Here is a 24,547-nt window from a genome sequence, read left to right on the forward strand (position 1 = left end):
TTTATTAACCCACATGTTCTGGTCTTGCCCCTGTTTGCAAAATTATTGGAAAGATATTTTTGGTATTATTTCAACAGTTCTGAATATCAAATTTGCATTCGTGTTTCATTTATGTTTGTTTAAAATCAATAAAAAGATTTAAAAAGGACTATTCTGAGGAAAGGATGGAATAGGCGCAACGGACCGAATGGCCAGACATGCTCCTGTTCGTTATTTTCTGAAGCACGAGTTTACCTTTGCGCCTTGTTCTCCCTTGGTTTTCAGCCGTTCGGATTGCACAGGGGAGCGGTGAGAGCTCCGGAGATCCACCGGCAGCCGCTGCGGGGCAGCTCCCGTCTGGGAGACAACTCCAGACAACAGGCCCCGATCCTCGGCGGGGAAAGGCCGGGCGCCTCCGTGTAGCTGAAACATCTCACGGAATCTCCGCCGGTCGCTTCAGCTCTGCCTTCGAAAGGATTCACGACCCGCCGGTGGTGCAGCCGAAACCCGAGGCGCAGCTCCCGGTCTCCGGCCCACTCGGTCCCGGTCCAAACAGCGTCCCGCCCACTGACACCCCTCAGCCAATGAGAGCTCCTTCTCCCAGCGGTGATCGCTGATTGGCTGTGAGTGTGAGAGGACGGGCTACTACTGGGAGCTGGAGATGTCAGTCACAGTTTGTTCACAGAATTAAAGGAAAATCCCCGAAACTCAAATTTCAAAGCAAATTTTATTATCAGATAAGTCACCACATACAACCCCGAGAAGCATTTTCCTGCGGACGTACTTAGAAAAAGTATAGAATAGTAAACATAACAGAAGCAGGCAGTGAAAGATCAGCCAGAGTGCTGAAGGTAACAAACTGTGCGAATGCAAATACAGGAACAGCGATAAAATAACAACGTGATTTAGAAAATAAGAAACAGGAGCAGGCGTTGCCACTCGGCCCGTTGCACTGTTCTGCCCCTCACTCAGAACATGTTGAACTTTGACCTCAGCGCCACTTTCCTGAAACGTTCCCAACATCGCCGAGCTCCTAAATATGTCCGTTTACTTTAGGAAACTTGTGGAGAAAACTCCAAATATTCACTGCACTGTGTTGGGGAAATTTCTCCTCATCTCAGTCCTGCTGAGGTGGCCTCGGATTTTGAGTCTGCGATCCCTGGTTCCACTGCCCAGCCAGGAAAAACATCATTCCTGCCCCTACCCTGTAAATACCCTGTGAGACTGTGTCTGTCTCAGTCAGGAAGTTTCTCCATGTGAACCTTGTGTTAATGAAATTGGTGACAGTTCTTTCAGACCAGCAGCTTTGACCACAAGAACACCAGACAGTGGTCAGCACGGAATGTCCTGCAGTTACTGCAGGAGAAGGACTGGATGGACACAGTGGAGTGGTTCCCTGAGCAGACATTCCAGAACATCTGGCAGAATGCCTCATCACCAGATCTCTCCAACGGGCAGCACGATTACTGCTGTCCTGATGAAGGGTCTCGGCCCGAAACGTCGACAGTGCTTCTCCCTACAGATGCTGCCTGGCCTGCTGTGTTCCACCAGCATTGTGTGTGTGTTGTGTGATTCCCCGAGTCTGCAGCGCGCGTAGTGGACAATCCCGGTACTGCAGGGGATCAGCAACTCCCCGAAAGTGAAAGCATTCTGAATCAGGAAGTGCTGGAGTTAACATGGCTTCGAAAGGAGAGACCGAGAGTTTGAGCGAGGAGGTGATTTGTCCGGTCTGTCTGGATTTCTTCACCGATCCGGTTATTCTGGAGTGTGGACACAACTTCTGTCGGTCTTGTATCACACAGTGTTGGGAAAGGGAGCAGAAAAACTCCTGCCCGGAATGTAGAGAGGAGTTTGCTGACCGCACCCTCAGGGTGAATCGGGCCTTAGCAAATCTGACACAAAAAGTTCGGAATCTAAGCCTGAATCCGAAAGGGAAGGAAAGTAAACGTCACTGCGAGGAACATGAGGAAGAATTGAAGCTGTTTTGTGAAACGGACAAGACACTGATCTGTGTGATCTGCAGAGACGCGCAGGAACACAGAGAGCACCGCTTCATGCCGATTAAAGAAGCTGTTAAAATCTACAAGGTAAAAACTAACGTTAACTTAACATATTTCCTTTGTCCTTTGCTACACCTGACTCCTAACCTCCTCCCTCGTCGCCATTCAGGGCCGCAAACAGCCCAGTTCCTCCCGTTTCTTCCATGGTCGATTGTCCTCTCGTATTAGATTCCTACTTCTCCAGCCCTTTACCTCTTCCACCTGTCCCCTCCCAGCTTCTCACTTCATCACCCTCCCCCACGTCCCCCTCACGCTGTCTCACCCGTCACCTGTCAGCTGGTTCTCATCCCCAACCATTTTATTCTGGCTCCTGTCACATTCCTTCCCAGTCCTAATGAAGGGTCTCATCCCGGAACACCGACTGTTTATTTCCCCTGAATAGATGCTGCCTGACTCACTGAGTTCCTCCGGCATTTTGTGTGATAATCGGGTTTGATCACCTGTTACTTTTGAAGCATCTTTGTTTCTATTTCCTTCACTCTCTGACTTCCAGGATCAGCTAAAATCTTCCTTAGACTCTCTCACAAAAAAGGAATCAGACTTCCAGGAAAAGGAGCAGCAACAGAAAGAGAAGATTTCCGGAGTTCGGGTGAGGCTTCCTGAGCGGAATTTCTGATTTTACTGTCGAGTTTTGCTCCCTTTAATGCAGAGTAGCCGAGTATCGCAGCTCCAGTGACCTGGGTTCGATCCTGACCTCTGCTGCTGTCTGTGTGGAGTTTGCATGCTCCCCCTGTGACCACGAGAGATTCCGACACATCCCAAGGACATGCCGGATGAATGGCTAATTACCGTTAACCCTGTGAAGGTGGGGAGGGTGTGTGTGAATCAGATGGGAGTTTATGGGTCAATAAGTGAGAGTAGGTTTCAGGAAAACGTGAGGGAATGGTGTTGACGGGAATGCTCTCAGAAGTAGCATAGACTCCAATAGACCGAACTGAATGACGAAAGGAAACAGAGCACAGCAATGCAGTATATTAATCTTCACCTTTCATTCAACAGGAACAGTCACACAGCCTTCAGTCCCACGTCACATCCCAGTTTGCTGAACTGCGCCAGATTATCACTGAGAAAGAGCAGAGCTTACTCAGGGATCTCAGGGAAGAAGAGAAGAGGATTCTCAACCCAATGGAGAAAAATCTTCTAGCACTTCAACAGAATATAAGGAGTATTCAGGAGGAAATCACTAAGTTAAAGGAACAGATGGATCAGAAAGATGGTGTGATATTTCTCAAGGTGAGGGATTATATTTCAATTTGTTTCTGTCAAAGGGCACTGAATGAACAATGGTATATTTGAAATAAACACAGCACAGCGGCCAATTCTAACAAATCAATTGCCGCTGCTGGCGACCTCACACAAGTTGTTATACCTGCATGATGCGCCCTCCCATCACTCCAATAATGACATTTCAAAATGTCCAAGATACGCTTTCAGTCCTTCAGTAGTAAAATACAATCTTGAAGCGATGAAGCTTCAGGGTAATTCATTGTAAAGTAAGCTGCAACACAGCGGTCAAGAACAGAATGACATCCGCCCGTCCCCAGCTCAAAACTGTGCAGAACAAAGTATGAATACGTAACTTATTCCCTTCGCTTTTACCACGTCCCCACTCACGTGACGAGTTACCATAATAAACACGTAACACAGAATACAATGCAGACAGAAAACAGACGTGTTGCTCCTACACACAGCATTTACAAATGGCAGCAAACTGTTTCTCACCAGACAACTGATACAACTATTCAGGGTTGTTGTTGTCCCATAATAATAAGATTATTAAGGGATTGGACACGCTGGAGGCAGGAAGCATGTTCCCGCTGATGGGTGAGTCCAGAACTAGAGGCCACAGTTTAAGAATAAGGGGTAGCCCATTTAGAACAGTGATGCAGAAAAACTTTTTCACGCAGAGAGTGGTGGATACGTGGAATACTCTGCCCCAGAAGGCAGTGGAGGCCAAGTCTCTGGATGCTTTCAAGAGAGAGTTAGATAGAGCTCTTATAGATAGCGGGGTCAAGGGATATGGGGAGAGGGCAGGTACGAGGTACTGATTGTGTATGATCAACCATGATCACAGTGAATGGCCGTGCTGGCTAGAAGGGCCGAATGGCCTACTCCTGCACCTATTGTCTATTGTCCCAAAACTAGACTTCCACAACTTCTGTACATCCCAGGACAGAATGCAAATCTCTCTGAAATTATTTACTCCGATCATAACACAGAGCTGCTGACTGTTTCCTTAAATACCGCATTAAATATCCTCCAAAACTCCCATTAACACCCGGTTCCAGTCACAGGCTGTGAGTGTGTCTGATGCAGTTGGTGTGAGGGTCTCAGTGAGAACAAAGAATTTGACCCACACATCAGACTTATCTCCTGTATCCGGTTTCCATCAGATTATGGAAACTTTCACTGTCTCTTTATTTTTTGGATACATTTCACATGGGATTATATCCCATTCTCTATCATAAACAGGCCATTAGGTCCATCTTCTATCAGTATCCCTGCTTCACAAGCCCCCTGCCACCTACTCACCACACCCAGCAACAGTGCCCCGAACTCCCTGGTCCCTCAACTGTTTATCCAGCCTCCCCATTACAGTCAGTCTCTGCTGTTCCATTTCATCCACTCCTGTGACAGCGAGTTTCACATCCTCCTCACTAAATTTCTTGTGGAATTTGTTAAAATCCATCTGGAATTACATCTCCCCACGAGTCTCCCCATAAATAGAGGAACTTCCTCCACCCGCACACAATCACATACATCACTGATCTTAAATTCCTCCATCCTATCACACTGACGTCATATCCAGATGATAATGCACAGCCTGTCCTGTCCTCCCTGTAAGTTTCTTCCTCTCAGTAATGGTCTGACATTCATAAACTTTCCCTGTCATTTACCCCATGGTTCTGTATTGTCCGTGTGTCTGAGTGATTGTGGGAGTGGGAATTTTCAACACCTTGTAATGATTTGGATGAAATTCAGGATGTGGACAGTAAGTCCAAGTCTAATCAGATTTGTGTTTTATTTATTTCAGGAGGAAGCTCGTCGGAACAGAAGGTAGGACAGGCTCTTTACTGAAACCCTGAATGGATTTGAAAATAGTTCAGAATAGCAATTTATAACCAGCAGTTTAATATTTACAGGATTAATGACGATGTCCAGGAATTGTCAGTGACAGATGAGACCCTACCGGTTGAAAAATTCGATCACCTCTATTTGTTGAACACAGTGCTGAGAGAAATGCTTGATGCTATTAATCGAGGTAAAACTTACAAAGATTCATTTCTCCTTGTTTATGAAGATCAATTTACTTCCAATTTGAGGCAAAGATTGTCTATAATACTGGGGTGCAGGGGAACTGAAGTTTATTCCACATCAACCCCACTGACTGGGAGGCATCACTGTCACATGGTCAGCTGGAGATGTCAGACCCCTGGACACACCAGCACAGGGTCACAATACAACCAATACACGGGACTGGCAGATGAACCACTGTGTTCCAATCCCAGGCGAATGCACTAACACGCCAGTACATAAGTTTGGATCTAACCAGAGGAACTGGGAATTTAATACTGACAATAATATTGTAGGGAATAAAAATGAGTATCAGTGTGGTGACCGGGATTGTCAGGAAAATACACAAGTCCTTCATGTGCCCTGTGAGTGCAGACCCTGACTGACACAGGTCTTCCCCCTTCCGGATCAGCAACTCTCACTGTTGTTAGAGGCCGAAGAGGGGAGTGGTCGTGATCGGGGACTGAATCACCAGGGGAACAGACAGGAGAATCTATTGATGTGAACGGGACACCCGAATGGTATGTTGCCTCCTGGGTGCCAGGGTCAGGGATGCCTCGAATCGTGTCCGCAGCATTTTAGAGAGGGAGGCCAAAGAGCCAGATATCTTGGTAAATTTCTGACAATGACATTGGAAGTAAAAGCAAAGAGGTCCTGAAAATAGAATTTGGAGAGCTTGGTAGAAAGCTCAGAAGCAGTACCCCCAGTGTTGTAATTTCTGGATTGCTGCCTGTGCCACGTGCTGGTGAGGGTAGAAACAGGATAATCTGACAGAGAAACATGGCTGAGAAGATGGTGCTGGGGACAGGGATTCAGGTTCTTGGATCATCGGGATCTGTTCTGGTGGAGGAACGAACTGCTCAAAAGGGATAGGTCGCACCTCGACCCGAGGGAGAACAATATTCTCACAGAGAGGTTTGATAGAGCTGTTGGGGAGGGTCTGAACTAATTTGTTGGGGGGGAGGTCGGGAACTGGAGTGAAGGGATAGGACTGATGGTAAAATGCAAAGATAGCGTGCAGTCAGACTGTCAGATATGGCGGACAGATGCGAGGACAAAATGTCAGCCAGCAGGGTGAGTGTCAGTGCATTAGAGATGCAGATTTAAAAAGGGTAGTAGATACAGTACACAAAGTGTTATATCTCAATGCATGGAGTATGAGAAATAAGGTGGATGATCTTGTTGCACTATTACCGATTGTCAGGTGTGATATTGTGGCCATTACAGAATCATGGTTGTAGTTGGGATCTGAATGTCCAAGGTTACACAATGTATCGGTGGTGTAGGAAGGTCGGGTGAGGGGGTGGTGTGGCTCTGCTGGCAAATCAGCAGCTAGATGTGACATAGGATTGGAAGATGTTGAATCCTTGTGGGTTGAGGTAAGGAACTGCAAAAGTAAAAATGACACTGACACCAGTCATATACAGGCCTCCCAACAGTCAGTGGGTTGAGGCCCACAGATTACAACTGGAAATAGAAAAAGCTGATGAAAAGGACAATGTTATGAGAATCATGGGAGATTTCAACATGCAGGTCAATTGGGGAAATCAGGTTGGTAAAGGATTTCAAGAGAGTGAGTTTGTTGAATGCAATGTGATGGCTTTCTAGAGCAGTTTGTCGTTGAGCCTACTCGGGGAACAGCTCTACTGGATTGGGTGTTATGTATTGAACCAGAGGTGAGTAGTTAAAAGAAACCTTAGGAGGCAGAGCTCACAACATGACTGAGTTCAACTTGAAATCTGATAAGGAGACAGTAAAGTCTGACTTTGTAGTATTTCAGAGGAGTAAAAGAAATTACAGTGGTCTGAGAGAGGAGTTGGCCAAAGCAAATTGGAAGGAGATGCTGCCAGGGATGAGAGCAGAGCAGAAATGGTGTCAGTTTCTGGGAAAATGAGGATAGATGTACTCCAAAAATAAATAAATACTCAAATGGCGAAATAGTACAACCATGGCTGACAAGTTAATGTAAAGGCAAAGGAGAGGGCATACAACTAAACAAAAATTATTCGGAAGAGAGAGGATTGGGAAGCTTTTAAATATCTACAGAGAGGAACTAAAAGGTGGGAAAAAATAAACAAGAAATTGATTTGAATTGAACTGGCCTGGTTGAAGAGGCTGTCCCGGAGCCTGTTGCTCCCGGCTTTTATGCTGCGGTACCGTATCCCGGATGGTAGCAACTGGTACAGGTTGTGGTTGGGGTGACTCTGGTATCCAATGATCCTTCAGGCCCTTTTTACACACCTATCTTTGGAAAACAAGATAGCAAACAATATCAAATTGTTTTTCAAGTATTGTAAAAAAAATAAAACAGAGATGAGAGTGGATATAGGACAGCTAGAAAATGAGGCTGGATGCATAATAACAGAGGATAAAGAGATGGCAGATAAGCCAAATATTTTGCACCAGTATTCACCGTGGAAGACACCAGCACTGTGCCCGGTGTTGAAGAGTGCGAGGGAAGAGAAGTGAGTGCAGTTACTGTTACAAGGGACAAGCTGCTCAAAAAGCTGAAAGCCCCAAAGATACATAAGTCACCCAGACCAGATGAACTGCACCCCAGTGTTCTGAAAGAGGTCGCAGTAGAAATTATGGAGGCATTCCAAATGATCTTTCAAAATCACTGGACCCTGGCATGGTGCCAGAGGACTGGAAAATGGCAAATGTCACTTGACTCTTTAAGTAAGGAGGAAGGCAGCAGAAAGGAAATTATTGACCAGTTTGCCTCACCTCTGTGGTTGGGAAGAAATTGGAGTCAGTTGTTAAGTATGAGGCTATGGAATACTTGGTGACACTGGACAAGATAGGACAAGTCAGCATGGCTTCGTTAGGGAATATTCTGCCTGACAAACCTGTTGGGATTCTTTGAGGAGATTACAAGCAGGATCGATAAAGGGGATGCAGTGGATGTTGTATACTTGGAATCTCGGAAGGCCTTTGACAAAGTGCCATGCATGAAGGTGGTAACCAGGTTAAGAGGCCATGGTATTACAGAAAAGTTACAGGCATGGTTAGAACATTGGCTGATTGGTAGGAAACAGCGAATGGGAGTAAACGGAACCTTTCCTGGTTGGCTGCCAGTGACTCGTGTTCCTCAGGGACACAGGTGTTAGGACACCTTCATTTTATGCTGTATATCAAGATTTAGCTGATGGAATAGACAATAAGATATAGGAGCAGAAATAGGCCATTCGGCCCATTGAGTTTGCTCCAATATTCAGTCATGGGAAGACCCAATTCTTCCGGACATCCCCACTCCACTGCTTTCACCCCATACCATTTGATGCCCTGGCTAAATGAGAACCGGTACATCTCTGCCTTAAATATGCCTTGGCCTCCACAGCCACATGTCGCAACAAATTCCACAGATTCTCCACACACACTGACTAAAGTAATTTCTCCGCATCTCAGTTCTAAAAGGACGTCCTTCAATCATGAAGTCATACCCTCTTGTCCTAGAGTAAATGGCTTTGTTTCCAGGCTTTGCAGATGATACGAAGATTGGCGGAGGGGCCGGTAGTGTTGAGGAAACAGTTAGGCTGGACAAGGACTTGGATGAGGAGAATGGGAAAGAAATTGGCAAATTATATACAATGTTGGAAAATACATGGTCCTGCACTTTGGTCGTAGAAATAATGTGCAGATTTTTTTTTCAAATGGGGAGAAAATCAAAAAATCTGAGCCGAAATTGGATTCAGCAGTCATTCTGCAGAACTCCCTAAAGGTTAACTTGAAGGTAGAGTCACTGGTGAGGAAGGCAAATCCAATGTTAGCATTGAATTCAATCGGTTTAAATAGCATTCATTTCAAGAGCAGGGATGTGATGCTGAGGATTTATAAGGCACTGGTGAAGACTCACCTTGAGTATTGTGAACAATTTTGGGCTCCTCGTCTAAGAAAAGATGTGCTGGCATTGCAGAAGGTTCATTTCATAAGGATGATTCCAGGAATGAAAGGGTTATCATACGAGGAACGTTTGATAGCTCTGTGTCTGCACTCGCTGGAATTTAGAAAGATGAGGGGGAATCTCATTGAAACCTTTCAAATGTTGAAATTCCTAGAAACCTTTCGAATGTTGAAAGTCTCAGACAGAGTAGATGTGGAAGGGATGTTTCCCATGGTGGTGGAGTTTAGGACAAGAGGGCACAGCCTCAAGACAGAGGGGGAATCTATTTAAAACATGCGGAGAAATTTGTGCCAGCAGCTAGTGAATTTGTGGAACCTGTTGGGTGTATTTAAGGCAGAGCTTGATAGGTTCTAGATTGGACACAGCATCAAAGGTTACGGGGAGAAGACCAGGTAGTGGGGCTGAGGAGGGAAAAAAAGGATCATCAATTATTGAATGGCGGAGCAGACTCGATAGGAAAATGGCCTAATTCTGCTCCTATGTTTTATGGTGATCAGACCACTTCATTGAAGCATTGTGAGAATCAGCTCGGACACACCAACAAGCATTGACATGAGTCAAGATTTCATCTCGGGAGAAGCACACACAGCATAACCGGCCTGGCAAAGCTCCCTCACACACATACACAGGAAGGACTGGCAGATTGTAGTCAGAGCCTCAGCAATGTACGTTGTTATTTCCCTCAGTAACCTGGAAACCAGTCTCTTCAGAGACAGTCATTTATTCATTTAAACAACTCAATCACGTGTGACTCATTGTCAACACACACCAGACATGTGATGACACACTGAAACATACAAATTCTTCAATGTGCACACTCTCCTTCAATGTGTATACACTCCACACGGATATTTACCACAATCAACACACACACACACACACACACACACACACACACACACACACACACTAACAGAGTGTGACACACGGCCACAGAAATAGGCACAAATTCCCATTTAGGATTGAAATCTGCCGTCCTTACCCAGTCTGTCTGTTCTGTGTCACTGAGCTGCCCTCTGACGTGACGTCACATCAACACTTCACAGACAGACTTAGGGGTGAGATTCCTCAGGAGGATGATCTCGGAGGGTTTGATGGATGTTGAACTCACGGCCCACTTCATCAATTTGCAAGACTAAGATGTCTTCTTGAGCATGGTCCATTTGTGTGTATTTGCCACACCCCCCATCCCTCTAACCATTTCCCATCTGTGTATTTATTTTAAAATATGTTATTTTTTACCTGTTTCTACAGCGTCTGAGGGAAAATTCCGTTCACCAACCTCCCTCTCTTAGAATGTTACCCGATTTCCCATCTCACTTTCAATCTGAGGCCTCTGGTTCTGTACTCCCATTTCTTGGAAAAAGAACGTTATTTAAGCTCCTTAGAATTATTTCCCTCCATAAGGGGTCATACCTGAACATCCTACACTACAGCTGAATAGCCCAAGCTTACCCACTCTCTGATTTTAACCCAAGCCCCCAGTCCTGGTAACATCCTCCTGAAGCCTCCTGTCCAGTGTAATGACATCCTCCCCATATTCGGGAACCGGAAAAGCAGACAATACTCCAAGTGTGGTCTGTCATCGACATCAAAGGCCTTGCTTAAGTTCATGTGGACAGTGTGGAATAGGCTGATGAATACAGGACTGAAGGTGTTTTTTTAGATTGGGACAAGAAGGGCGGCGTGGGAGCTAAATTCTGAAGGAAGACAGTGTAAAAAAAAAACTTTGTGTACAAGAACGGCGAGACTGCACAGGACAGCGCGGAGAGTTTAAAAAGATGACCACCCTATACAGCGGGCAGCGGAGTGGGTGGCAGCAGAGTGTAGGGCTTTGGCTCAACGGGCTTAGGCGGTAACGGGAAGAGCTGAGAGCGAGGAACCGACTCTTTTTCTCCCCTTGGCAAATCGGCCTGGACGGACGGGGGAACAGCAGGGCACATTAGTTAACCGTTTAAAAAGTCCGTGTGCTTGGTGAAGTAAGTGGGTGAGTAGACCCATCTTTCTTTGTGTCATTCCTGTAGAATTAGGTAGCATGTCTGCAGGGTCTGTGCTTTGTTCAGGGTGTCAGATGTGGGAATCCTGGAAGACCTCCAGCCTCCCTGATAGCCACATCTGCACCAGGTGAACCGAGATTCAGCTCCTCGGAGACCGTGTTAGGGATCTGGAGCTGCAGCTTGATGACCTACTGCTTATTAGAGAAAATGAAGAGGTGATAGACAGGAGCTACAGGGCGGTAGTTATCCCTAGGCTACAGGGGTCAGAAAACTGGGTGACTGTCAGGAGAGGGAAGGGAAATGCCCAGATAGTGGAGAGCACCCCTGTGGCTGCCCCCCTCAGCAACAAGTATATCGTTTTGGACGCTGATGAGGGGGATGACCTGACAGGGGACGGCTACGGTGACCGGGTCTCTGGCACTGAGCCTGGCGCTGTTGTGCAGGAGGGAAGGAGGGAGAAGAGGAATGCGGTAGTCATAGGGGATTCCATAGTCAGTGGAACAGACAGGAGATTCTGTGCGCCTGGCAGAGATACCCACATGGTGTGCTGCCTCCCAGGTGCCAGGGTACGGGATGTCTCGGATCTGGTCCAGAATATTCTGAAGGGAGAGGGTGAGCAGCCAGCTGTCTTGGTACATGTTGGTACCAATGACATAGAGAGGAAAAGGGAGGAGGTCCTGAAGAGAGATTTCCGGGAGTTAGGAATGAAGCTGAGAAGCAGGACCTCCAGGGTAGTAACCTCAGGATTGCTACCTGTGCCACGTGCTAGCGAGGGCAAGAATAGTAGGATCAGGCAGAGACTGGTGCAGGGGGCAGGGCTTCAGATTCTTGGATCATTGGGATCTCTTTCGGGGGAAGTACTACTTATTCAAAAAGGACGGGTTACCCCTGAACCCGAAGGGGATCAATATCATCGCGGGAATGTTTAATAGAGCTGTTAGGGAGGGTTTAAACTAATTTGGCAGGGGGATGGTAAACCGGAATGATAGAGCGGAGGAGAGGGAATCTATAAATCTAAGATAGTGAGCAGTAAAGATGTCAGGAAGGACAGGCAGGTGATGGGGCAAATTTGCAGCCACTGGGATGAGTTGCAGTGCAATCAAAGCAAAACTGACCAAATACTGGACTTAAGGTGTTATACTTAAATACACACAGCATAAGGCATAAGGTGGATGATCTTGTCGTACAGCTACAGATTGGCAGGTATAATTTTGTGGCCATCACTGAGACGTGGCTAAAGGATGCATGGCTGTGAGAGCTAAACGTCCAAGGATACACGGTGTATCGGAAGGATAGGCAGGTAGGCAGAGGGGGTGGCGTGGCTTTATTGGTATGAAATGATATTAAATCATTAGAAAGAGGTGACATAGGATCGGAAGTGCAGAATCTTTCTGGGTTGAGCTAAGAAATCGCCGGGGTAAAAGGACCCTGATGGCAGTTATCTACAGGCCTCCTAACAGCTGCAGTGATGTGGATTACAAATTACAACAGAAAATAGAAAAGGCTTGCCAGAAGGGCAGTGTTATGATAATTGTGGGGATTTTAACATGCGAGTGGATTGGGAAAATCAGGTCGACACTGGATCTCAAGAGAGAGAATTTGTAGAATGTCTACGAGATGGCTTTTCAGAACAGCTTGTTGTTGAGCCCACTAGGGGATCAGAGATACTGGATTGGATATTGTGTAATGACCCAGAGGTGATTAGAGAGATTGAGGTGAAGGAACCGTTAGGAGGCAGTGATCGTAACATGATTGAGTTCACTGTGAAATTTGAGAAAGAGAAGCCGAAATCCGATGTGTCGGTATTGCAGTAGAGTAAAGGAAATTACAGTGGCACGAGAGAGGAACTGGCCAAATTTGACTTGAAAGGGACATTAGAGGGAAGGACGGCCTAGCAGCAGTGGCTGGAGTTTATGTGAGGAGTGAGGAATGTGCAAGACAGATATATTCCAAAAAAGAAGAATTTTTCAAATGGAAAAAGAGAAGTCAAAGCCAAAGTGGCTGACAAGAGAAGTCAAAGCCAAAGTAAAAGCAAAGGAGAGGGCATTCAAAGAAGCAAAAATTAGTGGGAAGACAGAGGATTGGGAAGATTTTAAAAGCTTACAAAAGGAAACTAAGAAGGCCATTAAGAGGGAAAAGATGAACTATGAAAGGAAGCTTGCAAATTATATCAAAGAAGATACTAAAAGCTTTGTCAAGTATATAAAGAATAAAAAACGGTTGAGAGTGGATATTAGACAGATAGAAAATGATGCTGGAGAAATTGTAATGGGAGATAAGGAGATGGCTGAGGAACTGAACGAGTATTTGCATCAGTCCTCACTGAGGAAGATATCAGCAGTATACCGGACACTCAAGGGTGTCAGGGAAGAGAAGTGTGCGCAGTCACAATTACGACAGAGAAAGTACTCAGGAAGCTGAATAGTCTCAGGGTAGATAAATCTCCAGGACCAGACGGAATGCACACTTGTGTTTTGAAGGAAGTAGCTGTGGAGATCGCGGAGACATTAGCAATGATCTTTCAAAAGTCAATAGATTCTGGCATGGTTCCGGAGGAGTGGAAGATTGTAAATGCCACTCTGGTATTTAAGAAAGGGGCAAGGAAGCAAAAAGTAAATTATAGACCTGTTAGATTGAGAAATGGTTGTAAAGTTTCTGGAGTCAATTGTCAAGAATGAGGTTACGGAGTACCTGGACGCATATGACAAGATAGGCCAAACTCAGCATGGTTGCCTTAAAGGAAAATCCTGCCTGACAAACCCATTGAAATCTTTTGAGGAGATTACAAGTAGGCTAGACAAGGGAGATGCAGTGGATGTTGTGTATTTGGATTTTCAGAAGGCTTTTGACAAGGTGCCACACATGAAGTTGCTAAACAAGATAAGAGCCCATGGAATTATGGGAAATTTACTTATGTGAATAGAGCGTTGGCTGATTGGCAGGAAACAGAGAGTGGGTTAAAGGATCCCATTCTGGTTGTCTGCCAGTTACCAGTGGTGTTCCACAGGGCTCCATGTTGGGGCCACTTCTTTTTACATTGTATATCAACGATTTGGATTATGAAATAGATGGCTTTGTGGCTAAGTTTGCTGATGATACAAAGATAAGCGGAGGGGACGGTAGTGCTGAGGAAACAGAGAGTCTGCAGAGAGACTTGGATAGATTGGGAGAATGGTCAAAGAAGTGGCAAATGAAATACAATGTTTAAAAGTGTATGGTCATGCACGTTGGTAGAAGAAATAAACGGGCTGACTATTATTGAAATGGAGAGAGAATTCAAAATTCTGAGATGCAATTGTACTTGGAAGTGCTCGTGCAGGATACCCTTAAGGTTAACCTCCAGGTTGAGTCGGTGGTGAAGAAGATGAATGCAATATTGGCATTCATTTCTAGAGGAATAGAAAATAAGAGCAGGGATGTGTTGTTGAGGCTCTATAAGGAACTGGTAAGACCTCACTTGGAATACTGTGTGCAGTTTTGGGCTCCTTATTTATGAAAGGATGTGCTGACATTGGAGAGGGTTCAGAGAAGATTCACGAGAATGATTCCGGGAATGAGAGGGTTAACATGTGAGGAATGTTTGACCGCTCTTGGACTGTACTCCGTGGAGTTTAGAAGAATGAGGGGAACCTCACAGAAGCATTTCGGATGTTAAAAGGCATGGACAGAGTGGATATGGCAAAGTTGTTTCCCATGGTGGGGGAGTCTAGTACGAGAGCATGACTTAAGGATTGAAGGGCGCCCATTCAGAACGGAGATGCAAAGAATTTTTTTTAGCCAGAGGGTGGTGAATCTGTGTATTTCTTGCGGCAGTGGAAGCCAAGTCATTGTGTGTATTTAAGACAGAGATTGATAGGTATGTGAGTAGACAGGGCATCAAAGGTCATGGTGAGAGGGTGGGAGAGTGGGACTAAATGGGAGAATGGGAAAATGGATCAGCTCATGATAAAATAACTCCTGCTTTAAAAATCTAACACAAGAAAATCTACAGATGCTGGTAATCCAAGCTGCACAGGTCCTGATGAAGGGTCTCGCCAGATCTCTCTGACACCTGTCTGGAGAGAGTTGATGTTGGGAGGATGTGGGTGGGTCGAGAACGGTGAGCACAGCCTCCGACTATAGGGATGTCCATTTAGGACAGAGTCTCCCCCGATCCCCGGGGCCGCGCTGTCCGAGTCTCCCCCCGATCCCCGGGGACTCTCTAATTCTCTGCTTCTCCCCCCAGTCTCTGTCACCCTGGATGTGGAAACGGCGAGTCCGTGGCTCGAGGTGTCTGGGGATCGGAAGAGTGTGAGATGGACCGGGACCCGGAGGAATCTCCCTGACACCGGGAAGAGATTCACAGACCGGCCTTGTGTGCTGGGATCGGAGGGATTCCCATCGGGGAGACATTACTGGGAGGTGGAGGTGACGGGGAATCGGTTCTGGGGTCTGGGAGTCGCCGCAGAGTCTGTGGAGAGGAAGGGATGGGTCAGTCTGAGTCCGGAGACCGGATTCTGGGTCATCAGGCGGAGTTATGACGTGTTATATCGGGATTATGACGTGTCCGGTCGCCCCTCCCCCGAGTCCCGTCTCGCTGCCCGTCCCATCCCCGGGAGGGTGGGAGTTTATCTCAGTTACGAGTCCGGGACAGTTTCATTTTACAACGCGGAGACCAAGTCCCATCTCCACACCTTCACTGGGAATAAATTCACGGGGAAACTTTATCCTTTCCTCGCATCCGGGGATGTGAACCAGTGGCTGAGAATCTGCTCCGGTTCCGCTCCGGGTCTGTAAACGGGTCGGGTCCCGGGACCGGCGTCAGGAGTAAAGTCCCTGTAAATATAAATGTGCGGAGAGTGCAGCTAAATACGTGGCTCAGGGGATGGTGCAGGAGGGAGGGCTTCATGTTTCTGGTCAATTGGGCTTTGTTCCCGGGAAGGTGGGGCCTGTTCCGACGGGACGGTTTGCCCCTAAACTGGGCGGGGGGGAGGGGAGGAATAAAATTCTTGCGGGTAGATTTGCCAGTGCTGCTCCGGGGAATTTAATCCAGATTTGCAGAGGGAGGGGAACCAGAGTGTTAGAGCAGATAGTGAGGTGCAGGAGGATAAGGAACATGAGAGGACTGCATGTATAAACGGAAATGAAAAAAAAAGCGGATGATATACATATTCTCAGGTACATCTATTTCAATGCACGGAGTATTGTCGGTAAAACAGATGAGTTTAGGGCTTGGGTTGACACGTGGGATAACGACATGACTGCTATTAGTGAGGGGCAGAACTGGCAGCTCAAAGTTCTGGTAAAATTGGAGAACGGCCAATTTTGTGGAAATGAAAAAGGATCCAGGAAGAGTGGATTGGGATAAGCTTTTTTTTCTGGCAAGGATGTGTTCAGTAAGTTCACAGGCATAAGAAATTAAAGAGAGATTGGGTTGGCAATGTTATAGCAACTTCATTTAATTCAAAATCGAGAGGAGTTGCAATTTCGGTTAATAAATCTTTACCTGTGGGGAGATATGTGATTATACATTGTCAAATTTTTTCAGAATTATGGAATTTTATGAACATTTATGCACCAAATGAAAATGATGCAAAATTCATACAAGGAGATTTTTTGAACTTGGCTGACGCAAATGATAAAATATTAATAGGCGGAGATTTTAATTTTTGTTTAGATCCAGTTTTGGATAGGTCAACTAAAGTTGTTACAAAATTAAAAGTAATAAAACTAACTTTATCATTAATGAAAGATTTAAACCTGATTGATATATGGAGGAAAATTAATCCAAGAGAAAGAGATTATTCATTTTATTCAAATAGACATAAAGCTTAGATGGAGATTAAATACAATTTTATTAAAACGTCAAGATTTTTGTGATTTTATGAAAAAACAGATTCAATTTTTTTTGGATACAAATTTACATTCAGTTGAGGGTAAAATTGTATTATAGGAAGCGATGAAAGCATATTTAAGGGGTCAGATTATAAGTTATACATCTAAAATTAAGAAGGAAAATTGGGAAAAGATATCATAAAGTTAGAAAAAGAATCTCAAAGATATATGACAGAACAAAAACAAAGACAACTTGTTAATAAAAAACTACAATATAATACACTCCAGACATATCGTACAGAAAAAGTAATTATGAGAACTAAACAGAAATATTACGAATTAGGTGAAAGATCACATAAAATTCTTGCTTGGCAGTTGAAAACAGAACAGGCTTTTAAAACAATAAATGCAATTAGAACAAGTGTAAATAAGGTTGCTGATAAACCTTTAGAAATTAATGAAACTTTATTTTTTTTATATACTGAACTATATCAATCAGAATCACAAAATAAGATTACTGAGATGGATAAATTTTTATCACAAATAACCCTTCCAAAATTTAATTTGGAAGAACAGAAAGGATTAGATATGCCCTTTACATTAAAAGAGGTTGAAGAAGCTTTAGGATCACTTGAGAGTAACAAATCCCCAGAAGAAGATGGTTTTCCTCCTGAATTTTATTAAAAAATTAGACATATTAATTCCTCCCTTTATGGAATTAATATACCAAGTGGAAAGAATGCATAAACTCCCACAATCTTTTTTAACAGCGATCATAACTGTATTGCCAAAAAAAGAGATCCTCTAAAACCAACATCATATAGGCCTATTTCTTTGTTGAATACAGATTATAAGATAATAGCAAAAATTTTATCTAATAGAATATCTAAATATTTACCAAAATTAATGCATATGGATCAAACAGATTTTATTACAATCAATGGATAATCTAACCTGGTTACTTAGTATAATTCATCTGGCACAAAAAAGAGAGGAAATGAGTGTGGCATTTGCTTTGGATGCAGAAAAAGCATTTGATAAATTGGAATGGGATTTTTTTGTTTAAGGTATTGGAAAAATATGAGCGAGGAAAATCTTTTATACAATGGATTAAAACCTTAAATACTCATCCTCAAGCTGAAGTAGTTACAAATGCTCAGATTTCAACACCATTTTGCTTAACGAGGTCAACTGGACAAGGCTGCCCGTTATCACCTGCTTTATTTGTATTGGCAAAAGAACCATTAGCTGAATTAATTAGAACAGATTCAGATATTGGCGGTTTTAGAGTTAATCAAGAAGAATATAAAATTAATTTATTTGCTGATGATGTTTTGATTTATTTTACAAACCTATTACAATCTTTGCAAAGATTATCTTTTAAATTGGAAGAATACGGGAAAGTATCAGGGTATAAATTAAATTGGGATAAAAGTGAAATTTTACCCCTTACCAATTATAATCAATGTCGATTAGTAACTCAATTTCGATGGTCAATAAATGGGATAAAATATTTAGGTATCAGAGTTGACAATGATGTAAAAATTTATATAAACAAAATTATTTGCCATTATTAAAAAAAATAAAAGAGGATCTTGATAAATGGATGATGTTACCAATAACATTAATAGGTAGAGTTAATGCTGTAAAAATGAATATATTCCATAGATTGCAATATTTATTCCAAACTTTACCAATACAATTACCGCAGAAGTTTTTTCAAGAACTAAATAAATATGTAAGGAAATTTCTTTGGAAAGGAAAGATGTCAAGAATATCATTGGAAAAATTGAGATGTAAATTTGATTTAGGAGGGTTACAACTTCCAAATTTTAAGAATTATGATAAAGGAAATCAACTTAGATTTATTGCATCTTTTTTTGATGAAAAAAAAACCCGGCATGGATTAGAATAAAATTAGATAAGATAGGAGAAAACATACCAGAAGATTTTACATACAAATGGGAATCCAAATTGATATGGGAAAAAAAAGAATCTCCTATATTAAGACTCTTGATTGATTTATGGAATAAGGTAAATATGGACGATAAGATAAAGAAATCTTTATTAGCAAACTTTAATTCAAAATAGGCTTATTCCTTTTACAATGGATAATAAACTTTTACATAATTGGTTCCAAAAGGGGATTAAATATATACGTAATTGTTTTGAAGGAGGTATATTGATGTCGTTTGATCAATGAAAAAATAAATATAAAATATTAAACAACACTCTTTTCTCTTATTTTCAATTAAAGGACAATTTACGAGAAAAGCTGGGTCAAACAATGTTGATGCCAAAACTTAGTGAAATAGAAATATTAATTCAAAAAGGAAAAATTTAAAAAAATACATCTTGTATGTACAATTTGATTCAAAAACAGACTGAATCTGGAATTCATAAATCAAGACAAAAATGGGAAACTGATTTGAATTTTAAAATTGTTGGAAAAAGTTGGTCAAGATTATGTTCTGATAGTATGATAAATACAATAAATGTTCAAATTAGATTAATACAATATAATTTTTACATCAATTATATATAACACCACAGAAAATAAATAGATTAAATTCAAATATGTCTGACCAATGCTTTCGATGTAATCAAGAAATTGGTACTTTTTTACATTCTACTTGGTCTTGTTTTAAAATTCAACCATTTTCAATATATCTGACTTTTATTGGAACAAAGTACTGGAGTTCAACTCCCAAATAGTCCAATATTATTTTTATTAGGAGATATTGAAAGGACAATACCGAAAATTAAATTGAATAAGTATCAGAAAAAATTGAAAAATATTGCATTGGAAGTAGCTAAAAAAGTTATCGCAATTACTTGGAAATCTGAGTTATATTTAACTATGGATCATTGGAATAATGAAATATATTGTTGTATTCCACTTGAAAAAATTACATATAATCTAAGAAATGAATATGATATATTTTTCAAAATTTGGCTCCCATACCTACAAAACATGGGATTAAATATAGAGGTCCTTTGAAGATAAAATTATAATGTAATTGGGGAAAGTAAGAATACATATAAATATTATTTTGAACTCCATGGAGCATGTGGGTATCCTCCAATATCGAGGCAATCTTTTTCTTCCTTATTTCTTTCTTTAGATAAGGGTTAAGGTGGGGAGGGGGAGGAGGATTAATATTATTTTTCTTTTTCTTACTAATTTTTCATTACATTTATTCTTTGTAATTTTCTAAAAATTTAATAAATAAATAAAAAGAGCATCCCAGTAATCCAACAGCCCACTCATCTTTGCTACCCTTTATGTCATTTCCTTACGTTTAACACAATTATTACGTGCCTTTTCCAGCTCAAACTGTGAATTGATTTAAAGTCAGTCCCATAATTTAATAGCTTTTATTTGAAAACTATCTACCCTCGCAAAGATTGTACTTAAGACTGCATTTGATTTTTCTTCAGCCTTGTACGCTTCACATTGAAGTAGTATGTGTTTCGACGGTTTCATAATGACAAAATGTACACGACACAGAATGAAGTTTTCCAATTAGTTACAAGGCGTAATTAAGCATAGTGTGGATATTTCTGTCATGTGAATATCATTCCTTCACTTGTTTTAAGCCCTTCTTCTATAAACCCAACAGGTTTATGTATTCTGGAAAGGTGTCTGTCTTTACGTCCATTATCCTACGTCTTGCCATAAGCCCCTAATTCTTAACACTACCAACCCTATAGCTTCTAATTTGCTAAGTGGAAGGTCTATATCCACAGCTTAACATTTAACAGCTTTTGGAGCTAAACAATCAAAATCATCATTTACCTCAACAGTGTGATATGCAGGCCCCATAATGTGCAGACATATAAATCAAACTTTATATATGAAATACCGTTTGACAAGTTTCCAACAGTCAATGTGACCTACTGCCAGAATGACCTGTTTAAGACTCATCAAAACCGAAATGTATTCTGAGCAAATTATAAGGACCACTTTCTTCCATCCACTGTAAGCCTAAACTGTTGGCAAAGAATTCTGCCTTCTGTGCTGATAAATGGCTATAAGTCATTTCTTTATCATTACCTGCAATTCAGGCACACAAAAACAGCCACACCAACATCCCCAATTAAATTATCTTTTGATTCATCTGTAAAAATGGTTACTGTATGATAATAACTTTCATTAATAAACTGATGACCAACAGACTCTCAGGCAGAACTGAATCCGATCGTGTAAAAACTAAAATCACCTGAAGTCATTGGAAAAAACAATGTGGGGTTACAGAGAAAGCTACAGTGGGACATACTGTATCATCAAATACACCCGTATTCCCAGCGTGGAAAGAACCCAGCCACCCAAAACAAAAAACACTCTTCTAGTGATGTCCCCAACCGTCCTCCAGCGCACCTTTAACAGGATGATCATTTCCTTGACCCGCAAATTAATCCAGTATGTTGACATCAACTTGAATCTTTGAGGGCAATTGTCCCATTGCAATCAGTAAAGCCAAAACAGGAGACAACATTACCGCACCAGAACACAATCTAAAAGTCTGTAATTGTATCACATACAAACACTTTTAATTTGAAGATGAAGCTGATCCACAAGCCACACAGACATAATCAAGAACAGATCAAATTAAACAAATATAATTGGTAAACAAAGATTTTCATGTTGCACCCAAGAATACCCACATAGATGTCTGAGGAGATTTAAAGCTCCTTTACATTTATCAATTATTTTACTGATAGTTGCTTCCCCGTCAGCTTATTATCCATCCACATACTGAGAAATCTTACCACTGACACTTCCTCAAGACATTAATCCTATAAGGTAAAATCAACTGCAAGTCTATTAATGCTGTTTGTAAACCACGTAATGTGTTTTAACGACTGAAAGCTTACAATCCTCATCAATCTGCCCACTGTTTGATCCATTAATTGTAAATTGCAGTTAATACCTCAAATCCATAAAGCTAAGTCATCTGTATATTGTGATTTACCCAGGGAATCCCATTTTCCCATCTCAGAGAAAATATCATTAATCATAATATTAAATAATGAATGGCTACAAATACTGCCTTGTGGGATTCCATTCTCTATCTCATAGACACAAACATGCCGACCTTTACTTGGACAGTCCATACAAAAAAAAAACTCAGAAAAATTATACAATGTCCCCCTTACTCCTAATTTAATCAAAAGTCCTTTCTTCCATATTATTTCCCTTTTCAGTCTCAAGAAATACTGCTATTACAACATCTTTATTTAATTGTGCTTTCCGAATATCATCTTCCAAACCTAAAACTGAATCTAATGTCATTTCACACTTCCAAAATCCACTCTAATAAAACACTTTATCACCACTCTTTCCAAAATATAACTCAAGCGCTTGATTACCATACATTCCATAAGTTTACATAAATGAGACTTTCACTATAGGCCCTTAACTAGAAGGATCAAATGGGGATCTGCCAGGTTTTCAGGCACTACTATTTCCATTTTCCATGAGGAAAGTAGATGCACAATTCAAATATTTAATATTTTACAAATGCGAATTATATACAATTACAATTTCAAATATCACTCTTTCCTGGAGACACCTGACCTGCATTATTAATAGACTTCTTAAATTCATACAAACAAATCTCTCCATCAGTGATACTATCATTGCTGCAGCTGACTTCCAGCACATCAGGGTATTCACTGAAAAACAGATCCCTATATTGTTTAACTTCTTCACTTAAATTATCCTGATTATGAATCTCTGCAAATGACCCAGCCAGTAACACAACCTTCCATGTTTCAGTAACAATCATTTTGCCCTCAATAATCAACACTGGAATATTATGATCCCCACAAATCCCATTTTCTAAATCATATCCCAAACAATTCCAAGTTTGATATCCCTTCATATAACCTCCAATAAATCACCTACTTCCTCACCACGGCCTTTGCCCTTTTATTGTTAATAATGTAACTCGGAGACTGATGCACCATCACATAAAAACTCACATTTCTCCCAATTTGCTTCCTGTCCCGTTATAAAGCCAAATCCAAACTCATAAAGACTGGAAGGCTGACTGACGTTCACATAAACTAATCACCTTCCGAGTTCTCATTTGAGCGACAGGCACTGCAGCCAATGACAGCAGGGGTCAGTGTTAAGTCTGAGCTACGATAGGCTGAAGGAAATCGGCCCATGACCAGCCCCTCCTCTTCCGCTCCATCGCCATGGCGGATATCAGCGAGTCGCTTCTGTCGGTGTCGCCGGCCTCGGCGCCCACAAGGACGGGTGTGATTCCCCTTCGCGCCCCGGTGGGTCTGTTTCGGTGCCGTCTGTGGTGGCTGACGAAACATGCTTTGACAGGGAGCGAGCGAGGTCCAATGACTACAACTCCCAGAAGGCCCCACTGATGACGTTGTGGTGTTGTTTCGGGGTAAGGTATCAAAGCAAAATGGAGGAAAATGTAATGCATTACGTTTTCTGGACTGTGTCGTGCCTTCAATAAACAATTAAACTAAAAGAGAGATTCCAGCGAGAAATAGAGAGAAAACAGAACAATACAACACAGTACAGGCCCTTCGGCCCACAATGTTGTGCCGACCCTTAAACTCTGCCTCCCTAAGCTTAAATTCCTCCATATATCTGTCTAGTAGTCTCTTAAACTTCACCGGTGTATCTGCCTCCACCAGTGACTCGGGCAGTTCATTCCACGCACCAACCACTCTCTGAGTATAAAATCTTCCTCTAATATCCCCCTTGAACTTCCCTCCCCTTACCTTAAAGCCATGTCCTCTTGTATTGAGCAGTGGTGCCCTGGGGAAGAGGCGCTGGCTGTCCACTCTGTCTATTCCCCTTAATATCAACTATACCTCTATCATTTCTCCTCTCATCCTCCTTCTCTCCAGAGAGTAAAGCCTTAGCTCCCTTAATCTCTGATCATAATCCATACTCTCTAAACCAGGCAGCATTCTGGTAAATCTCCTCTGTACCCTTTCCAGTGCTTCCACAACCTTCTTATAGTGAGGTGACCAGAACTGGACAGAGTACTCCCTGTGGCCCAACCAGAGTTTTACAGAGCTGCATCATTACATCGCGACTTTTAAACTCAATCCCTCGAGTTATGAAAGCTAACACCGCATAAGCTTTCTTAACTACTTTGTCTACCTGTGATGCAACTTTCAGGGATCTGTGTACATGTAGCCCCAGATCCCTCTGCTCCTCTGCACTGCGAAGTATCCTGCCATTTACTTTGTACTCTGCCTTGGAGTTTGTCCTTCCAAAGTGTACCACCTCACACTTCTCTGGGTTGAACTCCATCTGCCAATTCTCAGCCCACTCCACTCCTGCATCCTATCAATGTCTCTCTGCAATCTTTGACAATCCTCTTCATTATCCACAACACCACCAATCTTTGTGTCTTCTACAAACTTGCCAACCCATTCTTCTACCCCCACATCCAGGTCGTTAATAAAAATCACAAAAAGTAGGGGTCCCAGAACTGACCCTTGTGGGATACCAC

The 24,547-nt window shown here is 42.4% G+C and overlaps 1 protein-coding gene across 3 annotated transcripts in view; it reads left to right on the forward strand.

The window, feature by feature from the left end:
- The first annotated feature begins 234 nt into the window (after positions 1–234).
- The window catches only part of LOC132385977 (zinc-binding protein A33-like), a 51,512-nt gene continuing 27,199 nt past the window's right edge, over positions 235–24,547 (forward strand). For all 3 annotated transcript variants that reach the window (XM_059958208.1, XM_059958210.1, XM_059958209.1), the window contains exons 1-6: positions 235–2,066; positions 2,533–2,628; positions 3,039–3,272; positions 5,074–5,096; positions 5,183–5,301; positions 15,460–23,461. In XM_059958208.1, coding sequence (XP_059814191.1) covers positions 1,656–2,066; positions 2,533–2,628; positions 3,039–3,272; positions 5,074–5,096; positions 5,183–5,301; positions 15,460–16,010 — 1,434 coding nt within the window. In that variant the 5' untranslated portion in view covers positions 235–1,655 and the 3' untranslated portion in view covers positions 16,011–23,461. The remainder of the gene's footprint in view (positions 2,067–2,532; positions 2,629–3,038; positions 3,273–5,073; positions 5,097–5,182; positions 5,302–15,459; positions 23,462–24,547) is intronic.

The sequence above is a fragment of the Hypanus sabinus genome (genome assembly GCF_030144855.1).
Source record: "Hypanus sabinus isolate sHypSab1 chromosome X2 unlocalized genomic scaffold, sHypSab1.hap1 SUPER_X2_unloc_8, whole genome shotgun sequence".
NCBI classification, from domain to species: domain Eukaryota; kingdom Metazoa; phylum Chordata; class Chondrichthyes; order Myliobatiformes; family Dasyatidae; genus Hypanus; species Hypanus sabinus.